The sequence below is a fragment of the Trichosurus vulpecula genome, chromosome 4, assembly GCF_011100635.1.
Source record: "Trichosurus vulpecula isolate mTriVul1 chromosome 4, mTriVul1.pri, whole genome shotgun sequence".
NCBI classification, from domain to species: Eukaryota; Metazoa; Chordata; class Mammalia; order Diprotodontia; family Phalangeridae; genus Trichosurus; species Trichosurus vulpecula.
In genome coordinates this window covers 122,494,445-122,517,593 of record NC_050576.1, presented here as the reverse complement: position 1 = coordinate 122,517,593, position 23,149 = coordinate 122,494,445, and the positions used below count along the sequence as shown (strand labels likewise).

The window sequence follows — 23,149 nt, the reverse complement described above, 5'->3', positions numbered from 1 at the left end:
TGAAAAGAGGTCTCACTTTGTTTTTTGTTTGTTTAATGGGGAGGAAAGTATGGAAAGAGGGGAAAGTCAATCATCTCCTCACATCCCTGCCTATCTTATTTGGGTGCTGAGGAAACTTTCTTTAAGCTCTTTCTGGAATGAATAGCAAGGAAAAGGAGAGAAATAGTTCCAGACAAATAAACGCAGAGGAGAAGACACTGAGGTCTTCTCTATACAGAAAACAATTCATAAAGCAATAAGAAATTTCATTCTACTTTTGTCTGAAACTGTCATGGACCATCTTCACTGGCATTGCAAAGAGACAGATAAACCTACCATCTGAGCTAAGATTAAATATTCTTCTAGCTTACATCCTTCTTTTTTTTTAACCAGTTTTACCAAGTGTGTTCTATTTAAACATAGCTTTGTAAAAAACTAAATTAGAAAAACTAAATGTAAAGATCTTTTACTTTTACACTTAGAAGCAGGTTTCAAAGAAATTCAAGTGTTTGAAAAGACCTTTGAGGTAACTGAGTTCAAGCAATAAACCAGCATCTACCCAATGACCTCTAGTTAAGACCTTTAGTTAATTCACCTTCCAATGTAGCCCATTCTACTGCCGGACAGCTCTGTAAAGATGTTTTCTTTATAGGAGCCAATAGTCTGACTCTCTTTAACCTTTTACTATTTACTCCCTGCTCTTCCTTCTGGGGCCAAACATAACAAGTGTAACCCTTCATTCACATGACAGCCCTTGAAATATTTAAAACAGAATTGTACAGTGCTGAGGCTGCATGAATTCAGATCTGAAAGCTACCACTAAACACACTTTTGTGCCTTGGGTGTGTTAACTAGATAGAGCCACTGCTTCAATTTTCCCATTTGTAAAGGAGGTATTTTACCTCCAAGTTCTTCTGGTTCTAAATCTTACTGCTGAGCCACTGTTAGTGATCCTTGAAAGACCACAGAGACTAACCTGTACATACCCTTTAACCTGGTGTTACTATTAAGCATATGCCCCAAAGAGGTCAAAATGAAAGGAAAAGGGCCCATATTTATGGCAGCATTCTTGGTTGTAGTAGAAAAACTGGGCAGGGTAGAGGGGAGGGAGTAAGTGCCCATTAATCGGAAAATGGCTAAAAAAAAACGGTAGCAATTGAATGTAATGGAGTATTATCGTGCCTTAAGAAACAACAAACAGAAAAACTGACTCAAAAACTTGTGAAGACTTATATAAACTGATGCAGAGAGAGTTGAGTAAATCCAGGAGAATAATTTACATGATTACACAATAATGTAAAAGAAAACAACTCTGAAAGATTTCAGACCTTTGATCAGGGCACGCACTGATCCTGACTTTAGAAAAAAAAAATTTTAAGTTCTCAAGGAGACTATAAATAGAGAAATTTTGACAGAAGCTGGTGGGTTCATATGCAATCCTTTTTCATTCTTTTCATATTGATCTGTTTGTGTTTGTTGAAGATTAAATTAACAACAAAAAAGAGAATACAACTTTTAAAAATGACTACTGTCTGTCCCTACCCTAAAAGATCACAGAGAATAAGAGAAGCACTACAGGACTGGAAAAGAGTAAATGGGCTCCCAGGCCCTCTGGCCAAAATGAATAAAGAAAGAGGGAGAATGGGAACCAGTGAAACTTCCAGTAAGATTCTAGGATGTATTAATTGCATGGTTCATGAACGAACATGTAGGAAAAGAAGCAGTGATCACAAAGAGCAAACAATGGCTTCATCAAAAAAAAAAAAAAGAGGACACAACAGTCTAACCTCATTTCCTTTTGTGACAGGGTAACTAAATTGGGACATCAGGGGATGATATAAATAATTTGCCTGGATATTACCAAAGCATTTGACAAGTATTCTTGTTAAAATCTGAAGAGATATGGGCTACAGCATTGGTACAGTTAACTAAGTTCAGAAATGGTTGATGACCAACTTGAAAGGAGATCTCTAGTGGAGTAACCAACTGCCTGGCCCTGTGCTGTTCAACAAATTTATCAATGGAGAAAAAAAAGGAGTAGAGATTAACCTATCACTAAGCACTTATTAATTATCTACTTATGTGAGAGGCACTAGACTCATCAATAGGAAGACAAATACAAAAGACAAAAAAAAAACAGATCCTGACCCAAAGGAGCTAACACACTATTGGTGCAACAGGTACATAAATATATGGTAAATTTTTTGTGGTGAGGTCACTAGCAGCCAAAGGGATCAGGAAAGCCTTCATGGAGAAGGTGATACATGAGCAAAACTTCAAAGGACATAAAGGATTCTAGGAGGCAAGAGAAAATACCAAAGTGCAGAAAAAGGAGATGGAACGTCCTACACGACAAATAGCAAGACAGTCAGCTTTGTCAACACAGAGTCTGAGAAGGGGTACAATGTAGAACATGAGGAGAAAAATGCCTTAAAAGGCAGAGTTAGCCAAATGGAAAAGGAAGTCCAAAAGACCACTGAAGAAAATACTGCTTTAAAAATCAGAATGGAGCAAGTGGAAGCTAATGACTTTATGAGAAATCAAGAAATTATAAAACAGAACCAAAAGATTAAAAAAATGAAAGACAATGTGAAATATCTTACTGGAAAAACCACTGACCTAGAGAATAGATCCAGTAGAGATAATTTAAAAATTATTAGACTATCTGAAAGTCATGATCAAAAAAATAAAAAGGCCTCGACATCATCTTTTAAGAAATTATCAAGGAAAACTACCCTGATATTCTACAACCAAAGGGGAAAATAGAAATTGAAAGAATACACCGATTGCCTCTTGAAAAAGATCCCAAAAAGAAAACTCCTAGGAATATTGTAGCCAAATTCCAGAGTTCCCAGATCAAGAAGAAAATACTGCAAGCAGTCAAAAAGAGACAATTTTGAGTATTGTGGAAACACAATCAGGATAACACAAGATCTAGCAGCTTCTACATTAAGGGATCAAAGGGCTTAGAATGTGATATTCCAGAGGTCAAAGGAGCTAAGATTAAAACCAAGAATCACCTACTCAGCAAAACTGAGTATACTACTCCAGGGCAAAATACGGACTTTCAATAAAACAGAGGGCTTTCAAGCATTCTTGATGAAAAGACCAGAGCTGAATAGAAAATCTGACTTTCAAATACAAGAATCAAGAGAAGCATGAAAAAGTAACAGGAAAGAGAAATCATAAGGAACTTACTAAAGTTGAACCATTTTGTTTACATTCCTACATGGAAAGATGATATTTATAACTCATGAGACCTTTCTCAGTATTAGGGTAGTTGAAGGGAATATACATATATATAGACAGAGGGCACAGGGTGAGTTGAATATGAAGGGATGATATCTAAAAAAATAAAATAAAATTAAGGGGTGAGAGAAATATATTGGGAGAAGGAGAAAGGCAGAAATAGAATGGGGTAAATTATCTCAAATAAAAGTGGCAAGAAAAAGCAGTTATAATGAAAGAGAAGGGGGGGCAGGTGAAAGGGAATGAGTGAATCTTGCTCTCATCGGATTTGACTTAAGGAGAGAATAACATACACACTCAATCAGGTATTTTACCCTACAGGAAAGGAGGGGGGAAGGGGACAAGGTGGGGATGATAGAAGGGAGGGCAGATTGAGGGAGGAGGTAGTCAAAAGCAAACACTTTTGAAAGGGGACAAGGTCAAGGGAAAAGTGAATAAAGGAGGACAGGACAGAATGGAGGGAAATATAGTTTGTCTTCCACAACATGACTATTATGGAAGTGTTTTGCATAACAATACATGTGTGACCTATGTTGAATTATTTGTCTTTGCAAGGAGGGTGGGTGGGGAGGGAAGAAGAGAGAGAATTTGGAACTCAAAGTTCTAAAAACAAATGTTTAAAAAAAAGTTGTTTTTACATGCAACTGGGAAATAAGATATACAGGCAATGGGGTATAGAAATCTATCTTGCCCTACAAGAAAGTAAGGGGAAAGAGGATGGGGGACTGGTCTGATAGAAGGGAAGGCAGACTGAGGAAAGGGGCAAACAGAATTTATGCCATCTTAGGGAGGGAGGAAGGGTAGAAATGGGGGAAAAATTTGTAACTCAAAATCTTGTGGAAATCAATGTTGAAAACTAAAAATATTAAATAATAAATATTTAAAAAAAAAACAGCTTCACAAGTTGGGGAAGGCATGAGAGTTCCTACAAAAAAGATCAGGGGGAATACATGTTTAATGAGTCAACAGCGTGAAATGGCATTAGAAAACTAACACCCTCTCTTAGGCTGAATTAAGAGAGAAATGGTATCCAGGAATGAATGAAGCAACAGTCAGGTTACACTCTGTCTCCAACATACCACATCTAAAACATATTACCCAGTTCTTAGCACCACATTTTAAGGAAGCTAATAAACTGCAAAGTGTATAGCAGGGCAATAAGAACAGTAGAAGGCTATATGATCATACTATATGAAGACTGTTTTTTCTTTTTTAATAAACTAGGGATGCTTAGTCTAGAAAAGAAACTAAGTGTAGATGATAGTGGTATTCAAATATTTGAAGGATTACCACAGAATTAATTTCCCCACAGAGAGTAGAACTAGAATTGGTTAATTCGCCTCCCAGCACTCATTCTCCAAAACACCATCCATAAAGCTCCCAAATGTTTATTCCTAAAAACAAGTGACTATATCACTCCTCTGATAAAGAAGTTCCAGGGGCAGTTAGGTGGCACAGTGAGTAGAGTATTGGCCCTGGAGTCAGGAGGATCTGAGTTTAAATCTGGCCTCAGACACTTGACACACTTACTAGCTGTGTGACCTTGGGCAAATTACTTAACCCCAATTACCCTGCCTTCCCCCCTGCAAAAAGCAAAAAACAACAACAAAAAAGTTCCAGTGGCTCTCTCTTGCCTCAAGGATAAAATATAAACTGGTCTGTCTGCACCCATCTCTAGTCTCTGTGATGTGATCCAGTCTGTCCCCTCCATCCCTGGAACATTCTGTATTCACCTCCTCCTCTGAGAATCCTTACATTCCTTCGAATATCAATTCCAGTGCTACTTTGTGCAGAGTTTACCCAGATTTCCATCAAGCTATGACTGTACCTGAAGCTGCTAGTGCCCTCACTTCAGAACTACTTTGTACATATTTCGTATTTTATTTTCAGCATTTATGTCATTCCCCCCTTATCTCACCCCCTCAAAAATGGATGTAATTTCCTTCAGGTTAGGAAGGATTTCTTTCTTGTCTTTTTACCCCCAACACCTATTGCAATGCCTGGGGAAGAGCAAGCACTGATAGAGGCATGCTGAATGAATGAAAAATTGCAAAATGGCAAGTTTAGGCTTGATATAAAGAAAAACATGCTCACAATCAGAAATATCCCAAACTGGAACAGGGTGCCTAAGTGGGTAAGCACCTCCTGGAGGCTGGGTGGCTCAGTGGATACCGTGGACTGAGGAAGCTCTGAGTTCAAATCCTCCTGCCTCTGACAGTTAGTAGCTCTGCGACCTTGAGCAAGTCATTTAACCTGTTAATCTCAGTTTTCTCATCTGCCAAATGGAGATAACAATAGCATTTACCTCCCACTGTTGTGATTTAATTCTTCAAATGAGATAATATTGGTAAAGGTCTTAAAGCACTATCAAATACTAGCTATTATTACTGAGTTCACCATCTCTGGGTTGTAAGCAAGGCCATTTAACTTTTTTCAGGGGATTCCTGCTCAGTTAGAGGTTGAGGATGGCCTGAGGACTCCTTACAACTCGGAGCTTCTGTGACCCTCTAGTACTGCAAAAGACCCTGCAGTTAAGGAAACTGAGGTTGAAAGAGTTAGAGACTTATTAAGGATGACAGCTAGTAATTGTCTTAGGTGGGACTCAAACTCAGTTCAGCCTGACTCTAAGTCCAGCACTCTAGCCCCTGAGCCACCAAGCTCCAAGTCCAGCACTCAACTGAAAGCTGACACCTTTGGCTGCTGCCTCTTGCCACTGCTTTCTAGGCAGATTCGTCAGATCCTTTTCAGGTTTGATATGAGATATACATGAGGTTACTGGCAGAAAGCTAAGTTTTTGCCCCTTAGGAGCTGTAACTAAGTTAGAGATAAACAATCCACTCTAAGTTCCTTTTTTAAAAAAAAAATTATCTTATTCTGAACTTAATAAAACAAGCATTTCCATAACATAATAGAATAGAAAAAAAGATTGAACATGAAACTGTAAATCTATTATGCACAAATTGCTATTCCTTTGAAATATATAATAAAATTATGTAACTTTCTTTTTTCCTCCCATTTTTCCCTCCTCCCCCACCCTAGAGATGGCTACAATTAGACACGAATATGTATGGGTATATGTGTAATACACACACACACGTGTAGATATATACATCTATACATATATATATATACATATATATATATGTATATACATCTGTAAAACCATTCTATACATACTTCTATCAGTTCTTTCTCTGGATGCAGACAGCATCTTCCTTCATATGTCCTTTGTAGTTCATTCGGGTACTTACGCTAGTCAAAATGATTTAGTCATTCAAAGTTGTTCTTAAAAAAATACTGCCATTACTTTATAAAAAATTCTCTTGGTTCTGCCCATTTCACGCTTCACAGTCTTTTTTTTTCATTTTTCTCTTTGTATGCAAAGGAAATGTTCTTGATAATTGCTCTGTATAACTCGAGCTCCATATGACAGTACCTGTCACTTAGGCACAAAGGGAAAGGGTTCCAGAAGGTTGGAGAGGTGAGAAGAAATGCAGATGTGGAAATGTCAAGAATACCCCCTACTTTAAAATTCTGTCTTGGGGACAAGTAGCAACAACTACCAAGTGACAAAATTATTTGGTGTTGCCTTATCCTACATATTCTACACCGACCATTCCATTTTCTGTACATGTACTGGTGTTCATGACAATACTGAAGCACTGAAAAGTTAATTCATTAAAGATTCCATCATTTTACTATATTTTCCTTAATAAGTTAGGAAAGTTTTAAAAAATCTTCAGCTAAACAAAGGGTTCAAATAATCAAGGTAATTAAATAATCAGGATAATCAAAATACCCTCCATCAATACCACCCCATCATATATATTCTAATTAATATTTTGCAACATTGATACTTACAAGTATCTTACAGTGATAACTATGATTCTATAGTCCCCTACTACCATCACAATAGCAAATTGTTCTGATCTCGTTACATGGTCTCTTCTACCAATTACTACTAAACTCAAGATGTTTAAAGTTAATGGCTGCTTTAAATTTCAACTTTTTCTTTTGAAAGGCATGAAGTCATCCAGATTCCATGGAATTACCAGAAATATAACTGAAGTGCTACCATGGGATAACAGCATTAAATTCAGATGTCATTACATATGTTGTTTGAGCAGAGCTACAGGAGATACAGCATAAGTAGTCTGTTTCCTGGAGCCTGTCCTATAAACCCCTAAATCTTTCAAGTAGGATGGTGACATACTTCATTTCTGGGGCATGTTTCCTTGCTATTTTAAGCAATACGAAATATGAAGGATTCTGTAGGCTACAGTTAAATGAAAAGCACATTTATCTGTTAGTATTTTACATCCTAAATACAGCTTTGAAGTTTATCAAAAGTGAAGAAATGCCTGACGGGATCCAGTTAACTGGATGATTACAAAGTGGTACATCAATTGCATAGGGTCATTTTTCATATGTGCACCCAGAAAAATTTAGTCTTTTAATTATCCAAAGCACATGGGATTACCATTGCTCACTTTTTCCACATAGGTTGAAGTTACAGTTAGGGACAATCATAACATGACATTATAGAGCCACTATTTTAGTTTACCTGGCTTGATTCAGTAGCAATGGAATTTTTGTTTTTTTCCTGAATAGTGTACTCTTAAAGTTATTTATATTGTGCTAAACCTTTAGCACATCAACTCCCTATATCGGAGACATGAGTTACTTCATAACTCAGAAATATCCTCATAATGAAATACTTCAGATTTAACTGTATCCTAATTATTAAACTTTTCAGATTTTTCTAGTCAATAACTTGAGTTGACTGATTTTAACCCAATTTGATAGAGTGTGTGTGTGTGTGTGTGTGTGTGTGTAGAACATATGTACTACACACATATGTGGTAGATATTACAATAAACCTTAAATACACCACGCAGGTCAATTAACCAATATGAAACCTAAGTTTTCATACTTGCCTACCTCCTTTAATTTTACAACTGAAGAAACTGTGCCTCAGGGTTTTGATGACATGCTAAAAACTGAATGGCTAAATAGCTCTCCAGTAATAACTGAAGAATTAAAAGGGGAATATTTGGTCAAATCCATGACTACAACCTTTAAATGACAGCATATGAGAATCTATAACCAAGGGATCAGAATTAATTATCTAACAAATCAGCACTTAACTGCTTACATCTCTGCCTATGGGACAGATATCCTAAAGCTAAAGCTGAAAATGATCGTCTTTTCTTTAACTGACTCTGAACCCTTCATCTCTCTATGCATAACAATTAAAACTGTTAGATTATTAAGACAAAGAAAGATTGATACAGAAAAAGCATCTCTCCAATGACAGGCAGTCAGTTAACAAGTGTTTATTGAGTGCCTACTTATGTTCTGGGCACTGTGCTAAGCACCAGGCATAGAAAAAAAGGCAAAACCAGTACCTGTCCTCAAGAAGCTCACATTCTAGTGGCGGAGACAACATGTAAATAACTAGATCCATACAAGGCATATACAGAATAGACAGGAGATCATTTCAGAGAGGAAGGCACTAGTTATTGGGGGGTTAGGAAAGGCCTCCTTCAAGAGATGGAATGTGAGGAAATTGCAGAGCTTCCCAAACTAATTAAAGAAATCACAGGTACATGACATGACCTGTTGACATACAAGATCACTACAATTTCCTGATTAGTCGATTGAGATCTGAGGATTAAGACTCTGCTCCACTGTCACTTTAAATTATAGAGGCATAAATCTTTACTGACAACTTACTTCATGCAACTATACAATCCCATGACTATCTCTCCAAATTCTCTAGATTCAAGGGACCTCCATGTCTGAGAACCAGGAGCTCTAGCCACACTTAAAACCGCAAAAGGCCCCCAAAATGATCTGTTATAGGTAGAAATGTTTCAAAATCAAGCCAAAAGGAAATCTCCAGCATAGTGCCCTAGGAATGTGAGTTTGGTCCTGTGCTATCAAACATTTTTATCAATTACTTAGATAAAAGAATAAATAGCACATTTACCAAATCTTCAGATGACCCAAAGATACAAAGCATGGCTGGACACACTGGATGCAGCAAAAGGTCTGCATTAGGTTTGATATGAGAAGACTAGAGTTTAAATCCTGAAGTTGCTGCCCAGACCTATGTGGCTTGGGGCAATGGCCTCAAGTTTTCTCATCTGCAAAATGAAGGGTCCATCAGTTCTAAACTGAAACAAGATTCAAAGATAATGAAAGACCAGAACACTGGGCTGAATCTAATAAGATGAAATTTAACAGGGATATGTAAGGTCTTCCACTTGGGCTAAAAAATGCAAGTTTCACAACTCCAAGATGAAGGAAGCATGGGAAGATAAGTGTGAAAATGAAACAAGGGTATGATAGGGCAGATTTTAGGTACCACTAAGAGAGGTACTAAGGAGGTGATGGATTCTCTGTATTCTGCTCTGTGGTTAGCTCACATTTGAATTACCGAGTTCAGTTCTGGATGCCACGTTTTAGGAACTACAGCCTAAAGTTAGAAAATGTCCAGAAGAGTGCAAAAAGTATGAAGAGCTTTAAGACCATGGTACAGAAGAAAAGGCTATTTTGTTTAGCCTGGAAAGATTTAGAGAAATATCTTCAAATATTTTGAATAAGAATTAGCTTTGTTCTATATGGCCCAAGAGGGAAGAATTAGGAGTAAAGAGAGGAAGTTACAAAGAGGCAAATTTGGATTTGTAAGGAAAAGCTTCGTAAAAATTAGAGCTATCCAAAGAGGAATGGGCTACCTTGCGAGGTGTTGGAATCCCATTCACTTGAGTTCTTCAAGCAAAGGGTGGATGACGACTACTGCCCAGTATACTTTAGAGTTCTTGTTCAAGTATGGGTTACAATAGAGGTTATGATCTATTCAGTATGTAGAAAACATATATGGACCAAATGCCACAATCTCAATATAGCCTATTAATATATATTCAGATTTCTAGAATAATGTAATTCTAAAATAAGAGTTGAGATAAAGAGATAATCAATTCCAAACTTAAATGGTACAAAATAGAGATATCTCATTTTGATATCCAAGCAACATGGTACAGATATTGTATGAATTTAAGATGTCTTTCTGCTAAAGCAAACAGGAAAATCTCATAGGCTGTTATGATGATTAAATGAAATAATGTATGTAAATTGCCTTACAAATCTTAAATATTCTATTATCAATCGCTACTATTATTCATTAAGACAAACATTCTCCTCTGCCTTGATGATATAGTTTTATTGTCACAGGCTTAAAGTAGCAGTAATATAAGTTGACTATTTGAAAAAGAGCATCTTCTTAGCCCCAAAACTAAAACAGTGGTACATGATAGACATTCTCCAAGATGCAAATGGTCAATCACAAATAAATCTATGGAACAAGTTAATCTATTCAACTAACTGGGGGTGAAGTTATTTCACTTTAGCAATAATAACAGACAGCATTTATATAGTATTTTACGATTTACAATTTCAATACAAAAATTATCTAATTCATCCCTATTTTATCCCTATTTTATGGGTGAGCAAACTGAATCAGACACAAGCGACTTCCCAGGATCACACAGCTAATAAGTGCCTGAAACAAATTTGAACTCAGGTCTTTCTAACTCCAGGTCCAGTGTTCTTTCCCATCAAGATATATAGTCTTATTTAAAACCAGACCCTCCATAGGAGCCATACTAAGGTTCTGCAATAGAAAAAATGGGTCAACTGGTAACACGTGCCCCAATCCCACCCTAATTTTTTCGGGCTAAAACAGTCTATGATATTTTGCAGTCTTTGACAGACATTTATATACATATTTTAAAAGAAAAAAAATTTATTTTCCTAAGGAAGATGTTAGCTGTATCTTTTCACAGCCATGGCGTCTAGCTAAGCAAGAACATGAGTTCAGCTCTTAAACTAACGTAACACAATGATAACTTTGGTTCCACTCAAGACTAGCACCCAGAGAAAGACTAGTACCTAAAGAAAACAACTCTTACTTTACGTACCTGAGAAAGGACATCTGAAAAAAGATAGCACAGGTGGAAACAGTCTAACAGGCATGCCCACTACCCATTCCTCTAAATTCTCCAAATTTTATCCTTGTTAATACAAGGATAAAGCCAGACACAAGCTAGAGAAAAAAAAAAAAAGCAAAGCAAATTCCTTGAGCTTTATTTTCTCAAGCACTTTCCCTTGACCTCAAGGTCTTAAGACTTACAGGATTTCTAAAATGAGAAGAGACCCCTGAAAATAAAGGAAGTAGCCCACAGTCACAGTAAGAGTTGGTGCAGAGCTGGATCTAGAACCTAAGTCTTCCTCACTCCCAATCTAATGTTCTCAGATGCATTTCTCTAGTCTAACCATAACCTTTCAAAAAAGCACCACACTTAGTGGCTTTAAGTGCTTGCTACTAACTGTGAACCAAAAGATAGACCTCTGCAACCTTTTGTTTCTGAGCTTAATGACTGAGTTTATTAATTTAATGTTATGCCCTCAGGTTTCACAGAAGCCGAATGCAAGATTATAAATCCAAGGAGCTTTTGCATATCTTCTGTAAAACCATACTGGCAGACACTGTTCACTCTGTTCTCACCATGTATACAAGGGTTCATACAAAATACTCTTCTTTGAATTTGGTTCCGGAAAAAAAGCTCATCTCTGCAGGCCGACAAACATTATGCAACTTAAAAGGTGTCCCTTTTTGCCTTGGCCAAGAAATTTAAGAAGCAAAATTAGTGCCCAACAACAGCAATTAATTCATCTCAAGGGCCTGATAAGTTATCCCCTGTGCTCTTCTTACATCGTTTTTATTTTAGTTTTATCCCCAACTGCCTTTTCATACATTATTTTTTAGCTTTGTAAGCTGTCAGAAATTTTTAGAAGTACATCTTATGAAAAAATTAAACAGAAATCCAAAAGATAGGTTTTCTCCAAAACTACTGCTTATGGAAAAGCACATTTTAATTACAAGCAGGAAAAGATACTATTTAATTTTTGTGGAAATCCTGAAGAACATTTAGTATTTTTAGGGGTTTTGAAGGTTAATGACAATCATTTCTTCAGGAAACTTTTATTGTGACACCTTTATTATTATTTAGGAAACTTTTATTGTTATAAAATGTTATACTGCCAAGCCATGTGAAAGAGAATGGTATTATATGCTGTCTGAAAAATGAAGCAAAAATGAAGCAGACATCACTGGCGTCATTAGCTGGCCAGAAAGAAACAGTGCCCAGTCATCCTAGGACCAGTCAATTGAACGCCAAAGGAAGTAAAACAAGGACACAATCAAAATAACAGCTCAGTTTAGGAAAGGATCATAGAAACCTGGCTTCCTGGTCAAGTCAATAAATAACAAACATTTATTAAGCAGCGTGCTAGGCACTACGCAAAATACTGCGGAAACAAAGAAAGGCAAACCCAACCTCAACCCTCAAGAAGTTCACATTCTCATATGGGAGATAACATGCAAACAAATACATACATACTAGATATGTACAGTTTAAATGGGAGGTAATCTCACTGGGAAGGCACCAGAATTAAGGGGGACTAAGAAAAGCTTCATAAAGAAGGTAGGACTTAAGCTGAGCTTTAAAGGAAGCCAGAGGTAGAAGAGGGAAAGCATTCCAGGCGTGGCAGACAGCCAATGAAAAGGGACCCAGTCAGAGTCAGGAAATGGAATAGCATATGCAGGGAATGGCAAGAAGGCCAGTCAGTAGACTGCAAAGTACACAAAAGAGAATAAAGTGTAGTAACACTAGAAATGCAGGAAGAGGCAAAGTGGTGAAGGGCTTTAAATGCATTTCATATTTGATCCTTAAGGTAAGAGGGAGACTCTGGAGTTTACTGAGTAGACAGGTGACATGGTTAGACTGGAATTTTAGGAAGATCACTTTGGCAGCTGGGTGGGAAATGTACTGGTGTAGGGAAGAGACTTGATGCACAGAAACCAACCAGAAAGTTAATGTGAAAAGTCCAGGCTTGAGGTGATGAGGGCCTATACCAGTATGGCAGCTATGTCAAAGAAGAAATATATACTAGAGATGTTATGAAGGTAATCTACAGGACTTGACAACACATTGGATATGTGAGGTGAGAGAGTTAGGATGACACCTACATTTTGAGTCTGGATAAATGGAAGGATGGTGGGTGCCCTTGACAGTAAGAGAAAAGTCTGTAAAAGGAAGAGTTTCAGGAGAAATATCAAAAGTTCCGTTTTGGACATGTTGGGTCTAGAGTCACATAGCTCCTAAAAAAGGGTCCTTGAAGTCCAGGACAACATAGATAGAGAAGGTAATTTCACCAAGAAAGCCCAGAAGCAATTTCCAAGAACAAGTATCACAATTTCCTTAAAACTATGTATCTTCATATGACATCCAGCATCAAACAGCATACACAGCCAACCCTGCTCTTATCAGGTGCTTTAAAAATGTTCACTACATCTCCATGAGAAGGTAACATACACAACTTCCCTCTTCTTCATACAATAGTAGAATTCTATGGAGGCCAAATAGTCAAGGTAACAGTATGGTTCAAGGGATAGAATGCTGGACTGGAGTAAAGAATATATGGGTTCAAATCCTACCTTTAATACTGAGCCTCAGCGGTAAAAATAGGGAGGATGATAATGCCAGTAGCACCAACTCAAAGAGTTGTAAGGCTCACAAAAGATAATATATGTAAAGCATTTACCTTTAAATGTATGTACTTTCTTTCTCTAGGATTTTAGAACAACTCTGTGAGTTAGTCCTACGGGTATTATTTTCTTGTTTTTACAGATAAAGAAACTGATGTTCAGAGAGATTAACGTCAAAGGTCAAATTTGAATCTAGATGTTTCTCACTGCAAACCTGGCACTTTGCCTAGACAGAACAATAGTCACAAACAGACAGACAAGAGAGACAGAAAAACATATACACATATATCGATTATTATTTTTCCCAGGGTAACACTACAGGGTAGTCACAAAGATATCAGGGTAGCATACTGAAGGTAACAGACCCTCAGAGCTAGGGGAGGGGAAACAATAACTTTGCCAAAGTGAATCCAACAGAAACAAAACTTAAAGTGAATTAAAATCTAACCCAGACAGGAATGAACTGGCTGACCATGGAAAAGTTCTAGAATTGAAGAAAGAAATGGAACTTAAGAAAGAACAAGGTCTAGCTTCCCATAATTGACATGAGATCAGGATTACTTATCTTTATAACATATAAATTATTCTCCTTGCTATAGGGTATATTTGTAAAGCTTTAAAAAAAAAACTACCAAAGAAGGGTTACATGCCATTTGCTCAAACATGGCAAGAATGAATCTCAACTCAAAAGATAGGGCCCAGGACAGAAGGGAAAGGTAGCAAGAGCAAAAAATAAAATAAAATCTAATTGGTCATGCTAATGAGACAAGTACTGAGGCTCGCTAGTAGCAGAATAGGGTCAGAAAAGACTGAAGGATAAAACATACACGAGAAGGCATTTTAGGACAACAACAGAGCTTGATGTGATTCTTAGTGACCTGGGGTTTTGATCCTGAACCAGGATCCATGATTTCCCCAAATTTTCTAAAGACCTCAAGTAAATTTTGTCCAGAGGAGAAGGTGGTGGGAGGGGGAGAAGCCTCACCTCTGCCACCTCTTCTTACTTCGACATTTCGGGTATTCGAGGTTTTGTCAGTGTAGTACTCCCTCAAGCAACACAAATTGCAAGCTCAATACAGCTTAGGAGATGTCTTCAAGAGTTGGTGTGGATGAAAAATTTATCACTCTCCAGTCAACCTGATGGTAAGCCTCTTCAAATTTAGCTAGGCTGGTCCTAGAAAAACAGAAATACAGTCCATCACTGGGCCTATAGTTGAAAACTTTCCAGCTTAGTTGGACTTGCTAGAGCTTGAATTCCACTGGGGAAATCAGCTTCAAGAAATCAGGGTCACCCATACAACCAGCTTTAACAAACTCCCCTTATAATAAGTGTTTGACAAATCAATGCAAAATTTCACAGGAGAATAACGAAGAAATCAGAAAGTGGAAAGTCAGAAAACTAAAAAATAACAGCAAGCTACATGTCAATTGTTCCAAACTTAACATCTGGCATGGAGTAAAAATTAAATACAGTTAAAAAGCTATTTTGTTTCCCCTCTTATTTTTTTTTTAATTTTAGGTTATTTTTCTATTCTCTGTATTTTAAAAAATGCATATAAATGAACATTACTCAGGTAAGACATAAACAGAAGATTCACATTCTTCTTATAATTTAAATAAGGAAACCAACTGAGAAATTAAATATTTGTGTAAATTCACAGCTAGTAATAGAAGTAGTCAATCAATCACTAAGTACTTATTAAGCACCAATTGTGCCAGGCACAGCTACGGTCTGCAGACACAAAGACAAAAGTGAAATAGTTCCTTGCCCTCAAATAGATTACATTTCTTTTTTGAAAATAAAATGCTATCCATATTTTTTGTTTTGTATCATCTACATTTCCCTCCTCCATCCACTCCCAGAGAATATTCTCTTATAATAAAGAAAAAGAAACTAACCAATATACTGAATAGATCTGATATCACATGCAGTGTTCCACCCCATCATCCTCCCATCACTACAAAGAAGCAGGAGAAGGTGCCTGCTTATTTCTGCTTTGGGGGTCATTTACTGCTCTTTCTATTTACATTATTAAGAGTCAATGTCTATAAACTTTTACTGGTTCTGCTTAATTTACTTCACACGTGTTCTTTCCATCTTCTGTATTCATATTTACCCTTTCTTACAGCAGTGTCATATGCCATTACAGTCACATACCGCAACTTTTTTAGTCTTTCCCCAGACAACAGGCACCTACTTTGTTTCCAGTTCTTTGCCACAAAGCACAAAAAGCGATGCTATAAATACTCTGGTGTATAGAGGGCCTTTCTTTTTCTCACTGACCTCCGTAGGATCTAGCAATGGAAAACTTACATTCTAAGAGAGGGAGGCAAAATGCACATACATATATAAACACACGCCAACGATACAAAATACACACTTTGTATACTTTTAGGAAGGAGATGTAGGAGTGAGGAAGACAATGAGACCAGGAAAGATCTCATAGAGAAGTTGTTACTTCAAGTCTCGAAGGAGCTCAGTGATCCCAAGAGGCTGAATAAGGAGTACATTACAGGCACCAGGAGACAGGCAACCTGTACAAAGATGACAGTTGGAGTCAGAAACAGCAACAAGGCCAAAGGCAGTAACTTCTAACAAGGCTGAGGATGGAGTGAGGTTATGAAGTGTTTTAAAAACTAAACAAGGTGGGTGGGGAGGGAAGAAGGGAGAGAATTTGGAACTCAAAGTTCTAAAAACAAATGCTCAAAAAAAGTAGTTTTTACAGGCAACTGGGAAATAAGATATACAGGCAATGAGGTATGAAATCTATCTTGCCCTACAAGAAAGCAAGGGGAAAGAGGGTAAGAGCAGCAGGGAGTGGGGTGACAGAAGGGAGGGTAGACTGGGGAAAGGAGCAATCAGAATCTTGGGGTGGAGGGGAGGGTAGAAATGGGGAGAAAATTTGTAACTCAAAATCTTGTGGAAATCAACGTTGAAAACTAAAAAATATTAAATAAAAAACTGCAAAAAAAAAAAAAACTAAACAAATATGGTTTTATTGAACGGCCTAAATGAAGATGTTTTATCATCTGACTTGCTGGTGCACCCACAGACTGATGGGCCTGACACTGATACCTCCCACATGCTCTTTCTGGATTTGAATGTGGGCTCCTTGACAGAAGGGACCATCTTATTTTGCATTTCTAGAGCTTAGCAAAGTGCTTTGCACACAAAAGTTGTTTAATAAATACTTTCCATTCAAAGGAGGAGCTTCTAATCGTTGACTCTGGAGTTAATTAGGAGTCACTGTAGCTTACGGAGGGGAGTAACATGGTCCCATCCGTGATTTTTGGCAGCTATATGGAAGATGGACTGGACTGGGACAGAAAGACCAATTAGGAGGCTACTTTAATAGTCCAAGAAAGAAGTCTGGAGAGCTGTGGCTGTGTTAGTAAAAAGTAGATGTATATAAGAGATGTGGAGATAAGAACGACAAAATTTGGGAAATGACTGCATGTGGAGAACATACTTCTACTTTGTACATGCTGGGTGAGAGGCCTATGGTCTTGTTCCCCGACTACTATTGGGCAGCTACCTTGTTCACGTATCTATCTTTCATGCCCCTCTTCCTGTCACTCACTTGCCTCCTTTCTGTAACCACAAAGAAGATGAAATCAACTTGGCCACTGTAGCAGGATGGGGTTTGTCAACAAACTCCCCTAAAGGGATAACTTTCCAGACCAAAGTGTCTCTTTGCTTCCCACTTCTTTTTGCTCATGTGTATTGAACAACCCGTTAGAAAGTAAACTCCTTGAGGGAAAGGACTGTCTTTGCTCCTGCTATCTGTATTCCCAGTGCTTAGCACAGTGCTGGTGTGAAATAAGCACTTAAAAAATGCTTCTTCATTTATTCAGTCACCTAAACTTTGGATCTCTCTCCCTACACACACACACACACACACACACACACACACACACACACACACACTTCTGTATACATTAGGTATTTAATAAATGCTTCCTGGGTTGAAGTGAATTTCTCCCAGAAGGCCTTTAAGTTTCTTTATTCTTCATAATCCCTAGTATGGGCAGTTATGTTGCATAATAGGATAGAGTGCTAAACTTGGAACCAGAAAGACTCAAGTTCAAATCCTATCTCAGACACTCACTATGTGACCCTGGCCAAATCACTTAACCGCTCAGCTTTGGTTTCCTCATCTGTAAAAGAGGTGATAATAAAAGCACCAATATATTTTCTACATTAAAAAAGCATATAAATGAGCATTACATATAACATTGAGGTAAGACATAACAGACAAGTCACACTTACACCTCAAGTGTATAAATGAGCAAATAAGAGAATCCTATGAGCAAGTGTACATGGATATGTGTGTGCACACAAGTTTACTTGGTCCCCAAAACCTTCTCCCTGGCTCTCCTTTCATCCTTCCCTACATATAAGCTATTAAAAGTAGGATGAATTCTTTCTAGTCATCCTTGATATCTCCCCCAAAGCTTCCGTGGCAGGGAAGGTGTTTCTGGGTGTTGTGGCTAATAATAACTATCACTAAAGTTTATACAGTTCTTAAAAGTTTCAACAAGTATTTATTATGTGTCCTTATGTTCCAGGCACTGTGCAAGAGTAAGTGCTTACATCTCCATGGGGATGGGGGTGACAGCATATAAAGCAATATATATGTGAAATATAGTTGCGTATGCTCCCACCCCCATTAGAATGCAATCCAGTCATATAAATACACACAAAGCAATTAAATACTGAATACTTTTTGGGGAAAGGGAACAGACAGTTGGGAAAAATCAAGAAAGACTTCAAGTAGAAGATAATGCCTGAGCCATATCTTAAAGTGCACTGGGAATAAGAGTGCATGTCAGGAACGGAAGCTATCATTATTAATCCCCATTTTTAAAGACGAAAGAGCTGAAAGTGGGATTAAGCGACTCGCCCGGGGTCACCCAGCTAGTAAGCCTCTGAGGTTGGATTTAAACTCAGATCTTCCCTATGCCAAATCCAGCACTTTGTCCATTGCAGCCCAACTACTCCGGCTGTCGAAATAACTGGTGGGGTTCAGGCCATTTCCTCCAGACCTCGGGCGCTCGCAGGGCTGGAATCTCGAGGGGATAACACCGGAGCCCCCCGCCTCTCTTCTTAGTCCCCCTTCCCTTTTTCTCACTCCTTCCTTTTCCTTTCCTTTCCCCACCCACGGGGGTAGGGGGCCCAGCCACGCGACCACCCCCACCTCCCTCGCACCACCTCCCGGAGTCTCCAAGCCCAGGCACCCCCTGACACAGTTTCCTTTCGGGCCCTTTTCCCCAGTCCCCGAGGCCCTCCAGGCCTCCAGCCCGTTACCGCGGCGGCCGCAGGGACTGTCTCTCTTCTGCTCTGGCTCCGGCTCCGACTCCGACGATAAAGCCGCCTCCATCATCTTCATCTTTTTCCTCTTCCGTAACTTTTTCTGCTTCTTCCCCAAGCCAACACGTGAATCTGAAAGGGTCGCCGCCATTTTTTTGCCCGAGCGGAAGTTTCCTTTGAATTCGCCTCCCTCGGCGGAAGTGAGTGCCTTCAATTTCTACTTCCGGACACTGCGGCTCCGGGACTTGGGTTCCGGAGACGGCGGTGAGGCAAGGTTAAGGTGCGGCTGCGCACAGCGTCAACTTACTATATATAGCCTTGACTGGTTTTACTCTAACATAAAGGCTTCTGGCTCTAGGAGGCTAGACCGGGGTGCGTTCTCTGCCTCCTCTTGCTCTCGTCCCTGTCCCCGAACTGATCATTCATTCCACTGAATTATACCCTCACTTGTCTCTCCCTTCAGACCGTCTCTTACCTTCTCACCGATTCCTCTACTTCCCAATAATGTCCCAGGGTTCAATGGAGGCCTTTCTCTGTCTCTCCCCTCCCCCCAGCCAGTCCACTAACGCTTATTAATTATAATTTATAAGACAATTAAATTTTATTTATTAATTATTTTGGCCTTTTTGGACTTCACTAAACTTCACACTACTTTTCAGCTTTCCATTGTGTGTTGCTTTCCTCATTAGATTGTAAGCTCCACGGGACAAGAAATGTCTTTTCCTATTTGTATCCTCAGCGCTAGGTGCCTGGCACGTATTAGCTTCTTAATAAATATTTCTGGACTCTTGGCCTAAGTGTGCTAAGCACCGCGCTAAGGGCTCGAGATACTAAGAAGGACGAAAGAAAACAAAAACAAAAAGCCTGGCTCTGCTTTCGAGGAACTCACAGCCTAATGGGGGAGGCAGCAAATAAGATTTAAATGGAGATAATCAATAGAGGGAAGGCACTGGCTTTAAGAGGGAGTGAAGAAGTCTTCTAGTGCCTTCCCTTTGGGATTACGTCCCATTTACACAATCTTGTAGGCACAAAGTTATTTGCCTATTTTCTCCACCGTTAGAGTAGAAGCTATACAATGTCTTGTTCATAGCAAGTACTTAATAAATGCTTTTTGAATGACTTTTTCTTCTCAGCTCCTCTCTCTTTACCTTCACTTAGCTCCTACCTCACTGAGATAACAAATTTTAAAGTGTTATATAAATTCTTTTCCTTTTCTTTCCTCACCTTTCATCTTCTCTGTGACCACTTGGTCACTTCTTATCCCTTCTCCTCTCTTCTCCCTCCATTCTCTGCATTTACACCTTAGTCTCCCGTCTTTTTTTTCTTTACCCCCCCCCAATCTCCTTTATTACATTTAATCACTTCTCATTGCATCTCCTCTATCCCTCCCAATCATACATTATAATAATGTATAGCATTAATATAGCACTTTAAGGTTTGCAAAGTATGTTACAATGATTATCTCAGTTGATCCTCAAAGCGCCTCCCTAAGGTAGATGCTATTAATGAGGAAACCCATTTTACAGGTGAGGAAACTGAGGCAGTTAAGTGACTTGCTTAACATCACACATCTTGTTAAAGTGCATTGGGCCTGATTTGAACTCAGTTCTTCCTAACTCCAAATCTAGCATTCTATCTACCTACCTGCCTCGATGAAATGGTTGACTTTCTCCAGTTGTGATTAGGAGTAGGACTGGAAAATGGAAAGTTGAGGAGAAACAGTGGAAAGACAGTGGAACTTAGTCTTCATAAATAAAAGTATGTTTTATTTATTCAACAAATGTTGTTGTAAGGACTTTCTGCCTAGAAGTTTATGAACTAGTTGTCAAGACAATGAATCATGAATACAGATACATTAAATACCTAGTAAACAATTTCTTTCTTGGTTCTTACTGATTTATATAAATAAAAATTATGCTTGTCTATCAGTTCTTATTCCTAAATGTCATGTGGTACCAAGCATGCAGTTTAAGCAACATTAATTAATCTTGAGAGTCTACCGGGTATACAGTATTGTTTTTTACTATATTTAAAATGTACAGTATTTAAAATAAGCCTTCTAGGTCTCATCAAGAATAATAAATCATTACACATAAAGGGTGATACTATAAGCAAATAAAAAGAGCATGGAATAGTTTACCTGTCAGATCTATAAATAAGGGAAGAATTTAAGATCAAACAAGATATAGAGAGAATTACAAAATATAAAATAGATAATTTTGATTTTAAAAAATTAAAAAGGTTTTGCACAAATTAAACCTATGCAACTAAAATTAAAAGAAAGTAGAAAACAGGGAAAAGTTTTGCAACAAGTATCTCTGATAAAAGACTCATTTTTCAGATATACAAAAAACAGTCAAATGTATAAGAATTCATGTAATTACCCAATTGATAAATGATGAAAGAATATGAACAGGCAGTTTTTAGACAAATCAAAGTTATCTATGTATGGTTATATGAAAAAAATGTTCTAAATCACTATTGATTAGAGAAATGCAAGTTAAAACAACTCTGATTTACCTCCTCACATCTATCAGATCGGCTAATATGACAAAAAATGAAAATGTTCAATGTTGGAAGGGATGTGGGAAAACTGAGACATTACTACACTGTTGGTGGAGTTGTAAACTGATCTAACCATCCTGGGAGCAATTTGGAACTATACCCAAAGGGCTATAAAACTGTGCATACGCTCTGGTCCAGTAATATCACTGCTAGGTCTATATCCAAAAGAGATTTAAAAAAAAAAAAAGGAAAAAGAAAAGGACCTATTTGTATAAAATAGGTATAGCAGCTTTTTTTTGTAGTAGCTAAGAATTGGAAATTGAGGTGATGCCCATCATTTAGGGAATGGCTAAATAAGTTGCAGTATATGATTGTGATAGAATATTACTGTGCTATAAGAAATAAACAGGATGATTTCAGAAAAACCTGGAAAGACTTACAAGAACTGATGCAAAGTGAAGTGAGTAGAACCAGGAGAACATTGTGCACAGTAACAGCAATATTGTACAATGAAGAATTGTGAATGATGTGGCAATTCTCAAGCAATACAATGATCCAAGACAATTCCAAAGGACTCATGATGAAACAAGCTATCCATCTCCAGAGAATTAACTAATATTGTCTGAATACAGACTGACACATACTATTTTTCTCCTTTTTTCCTTCTTTTGTTGAATATTCAAGTCTTCTTGTACACAATAACTAATAGGGAAATGTTTTACATGATCATACATGTATAACCTATATCAAATTGCTTACCATCTCAGGGATGGAGAAGGAGAGGAAGGAATAGAATTTGGAACCCAAAACTTTAAAAAAAAATGTTAAAAATTATTTAAACATGTGAGGGGAAAATAAATATTTTTTTAAAATGATAAATCAGATTCATACAATCACCACAGCATTGGTTAGCACCACTTCTGTTACTGATCAGCCATGTGACCTTGGGCAAGTCACTTATTTGAGACCACTGTTTACTCATCTGTAAAAATGGAAATAATATTAATAATATCTACCTCACCTGGTTGTTGTGGGGAAGTCAAGACAAGTTGATAAGCATTTATTAGGTACCTACAATGTGCCAAACATTGTGCTAAGTGCTGGGGATAAAAAGAAAAGCAGAAGGAAGAGGAGGAAGAGGAGACTGTACTGTCAAGGAGTCAGAGAAATATGAATTATTCTTATTAGAATTGTATTGGGTCCAAGTCCTGCCTCTGACATACTAATTGCATGACATACTAAATTAGCTTAGTGATAAAAAAACTCCATAGACTATAAATCTATAGTCTATATAAGTCTATAATTGTACATATATAGTTTATATAATTATATGTGTGTATGTGTATATGTGTGTGTGTTTAGTCTGGCAAGATAAAGTACTGGACACTGAGGTCCTTTCTCGAGCTGATTTGCCAAGCATTCAAACTCTACTATAGAGAACGTAACTCAGTTGCCTAAAAAGACTATTTTATGGAGAACTCAACAAGAAAAGT

At 37.8% G+C, this 23,149-nt stretch overlaps 1 protein-coding gene across 1 annotated transcript in view; it reads right to left on the bottom strand.

The window, feature by feature from the left end:
- The window catches only part of RRP15 (ribosomal RNA processing 15 homolog), a 62,341-nt gene extending 42,977 nt beyond the window's left edge, over positions 1 to 19,364 (bottom strand). The window contains exon 1 of the mRNA XM_036757274.1: positions 19,149 to 19,364. Coding sequence (XP_036613169.1) covers positions 19,149 to 19,302 — 154 coding nt within the window. The 5' untranslated portion in view covers positions 19,303 to 19,364. The remainder of the gene's footprint in view (positions 1 to 19,148) is intronic.
- Positions 19,365 to 23,149: the final 3,785 nt, after the last annotated feature.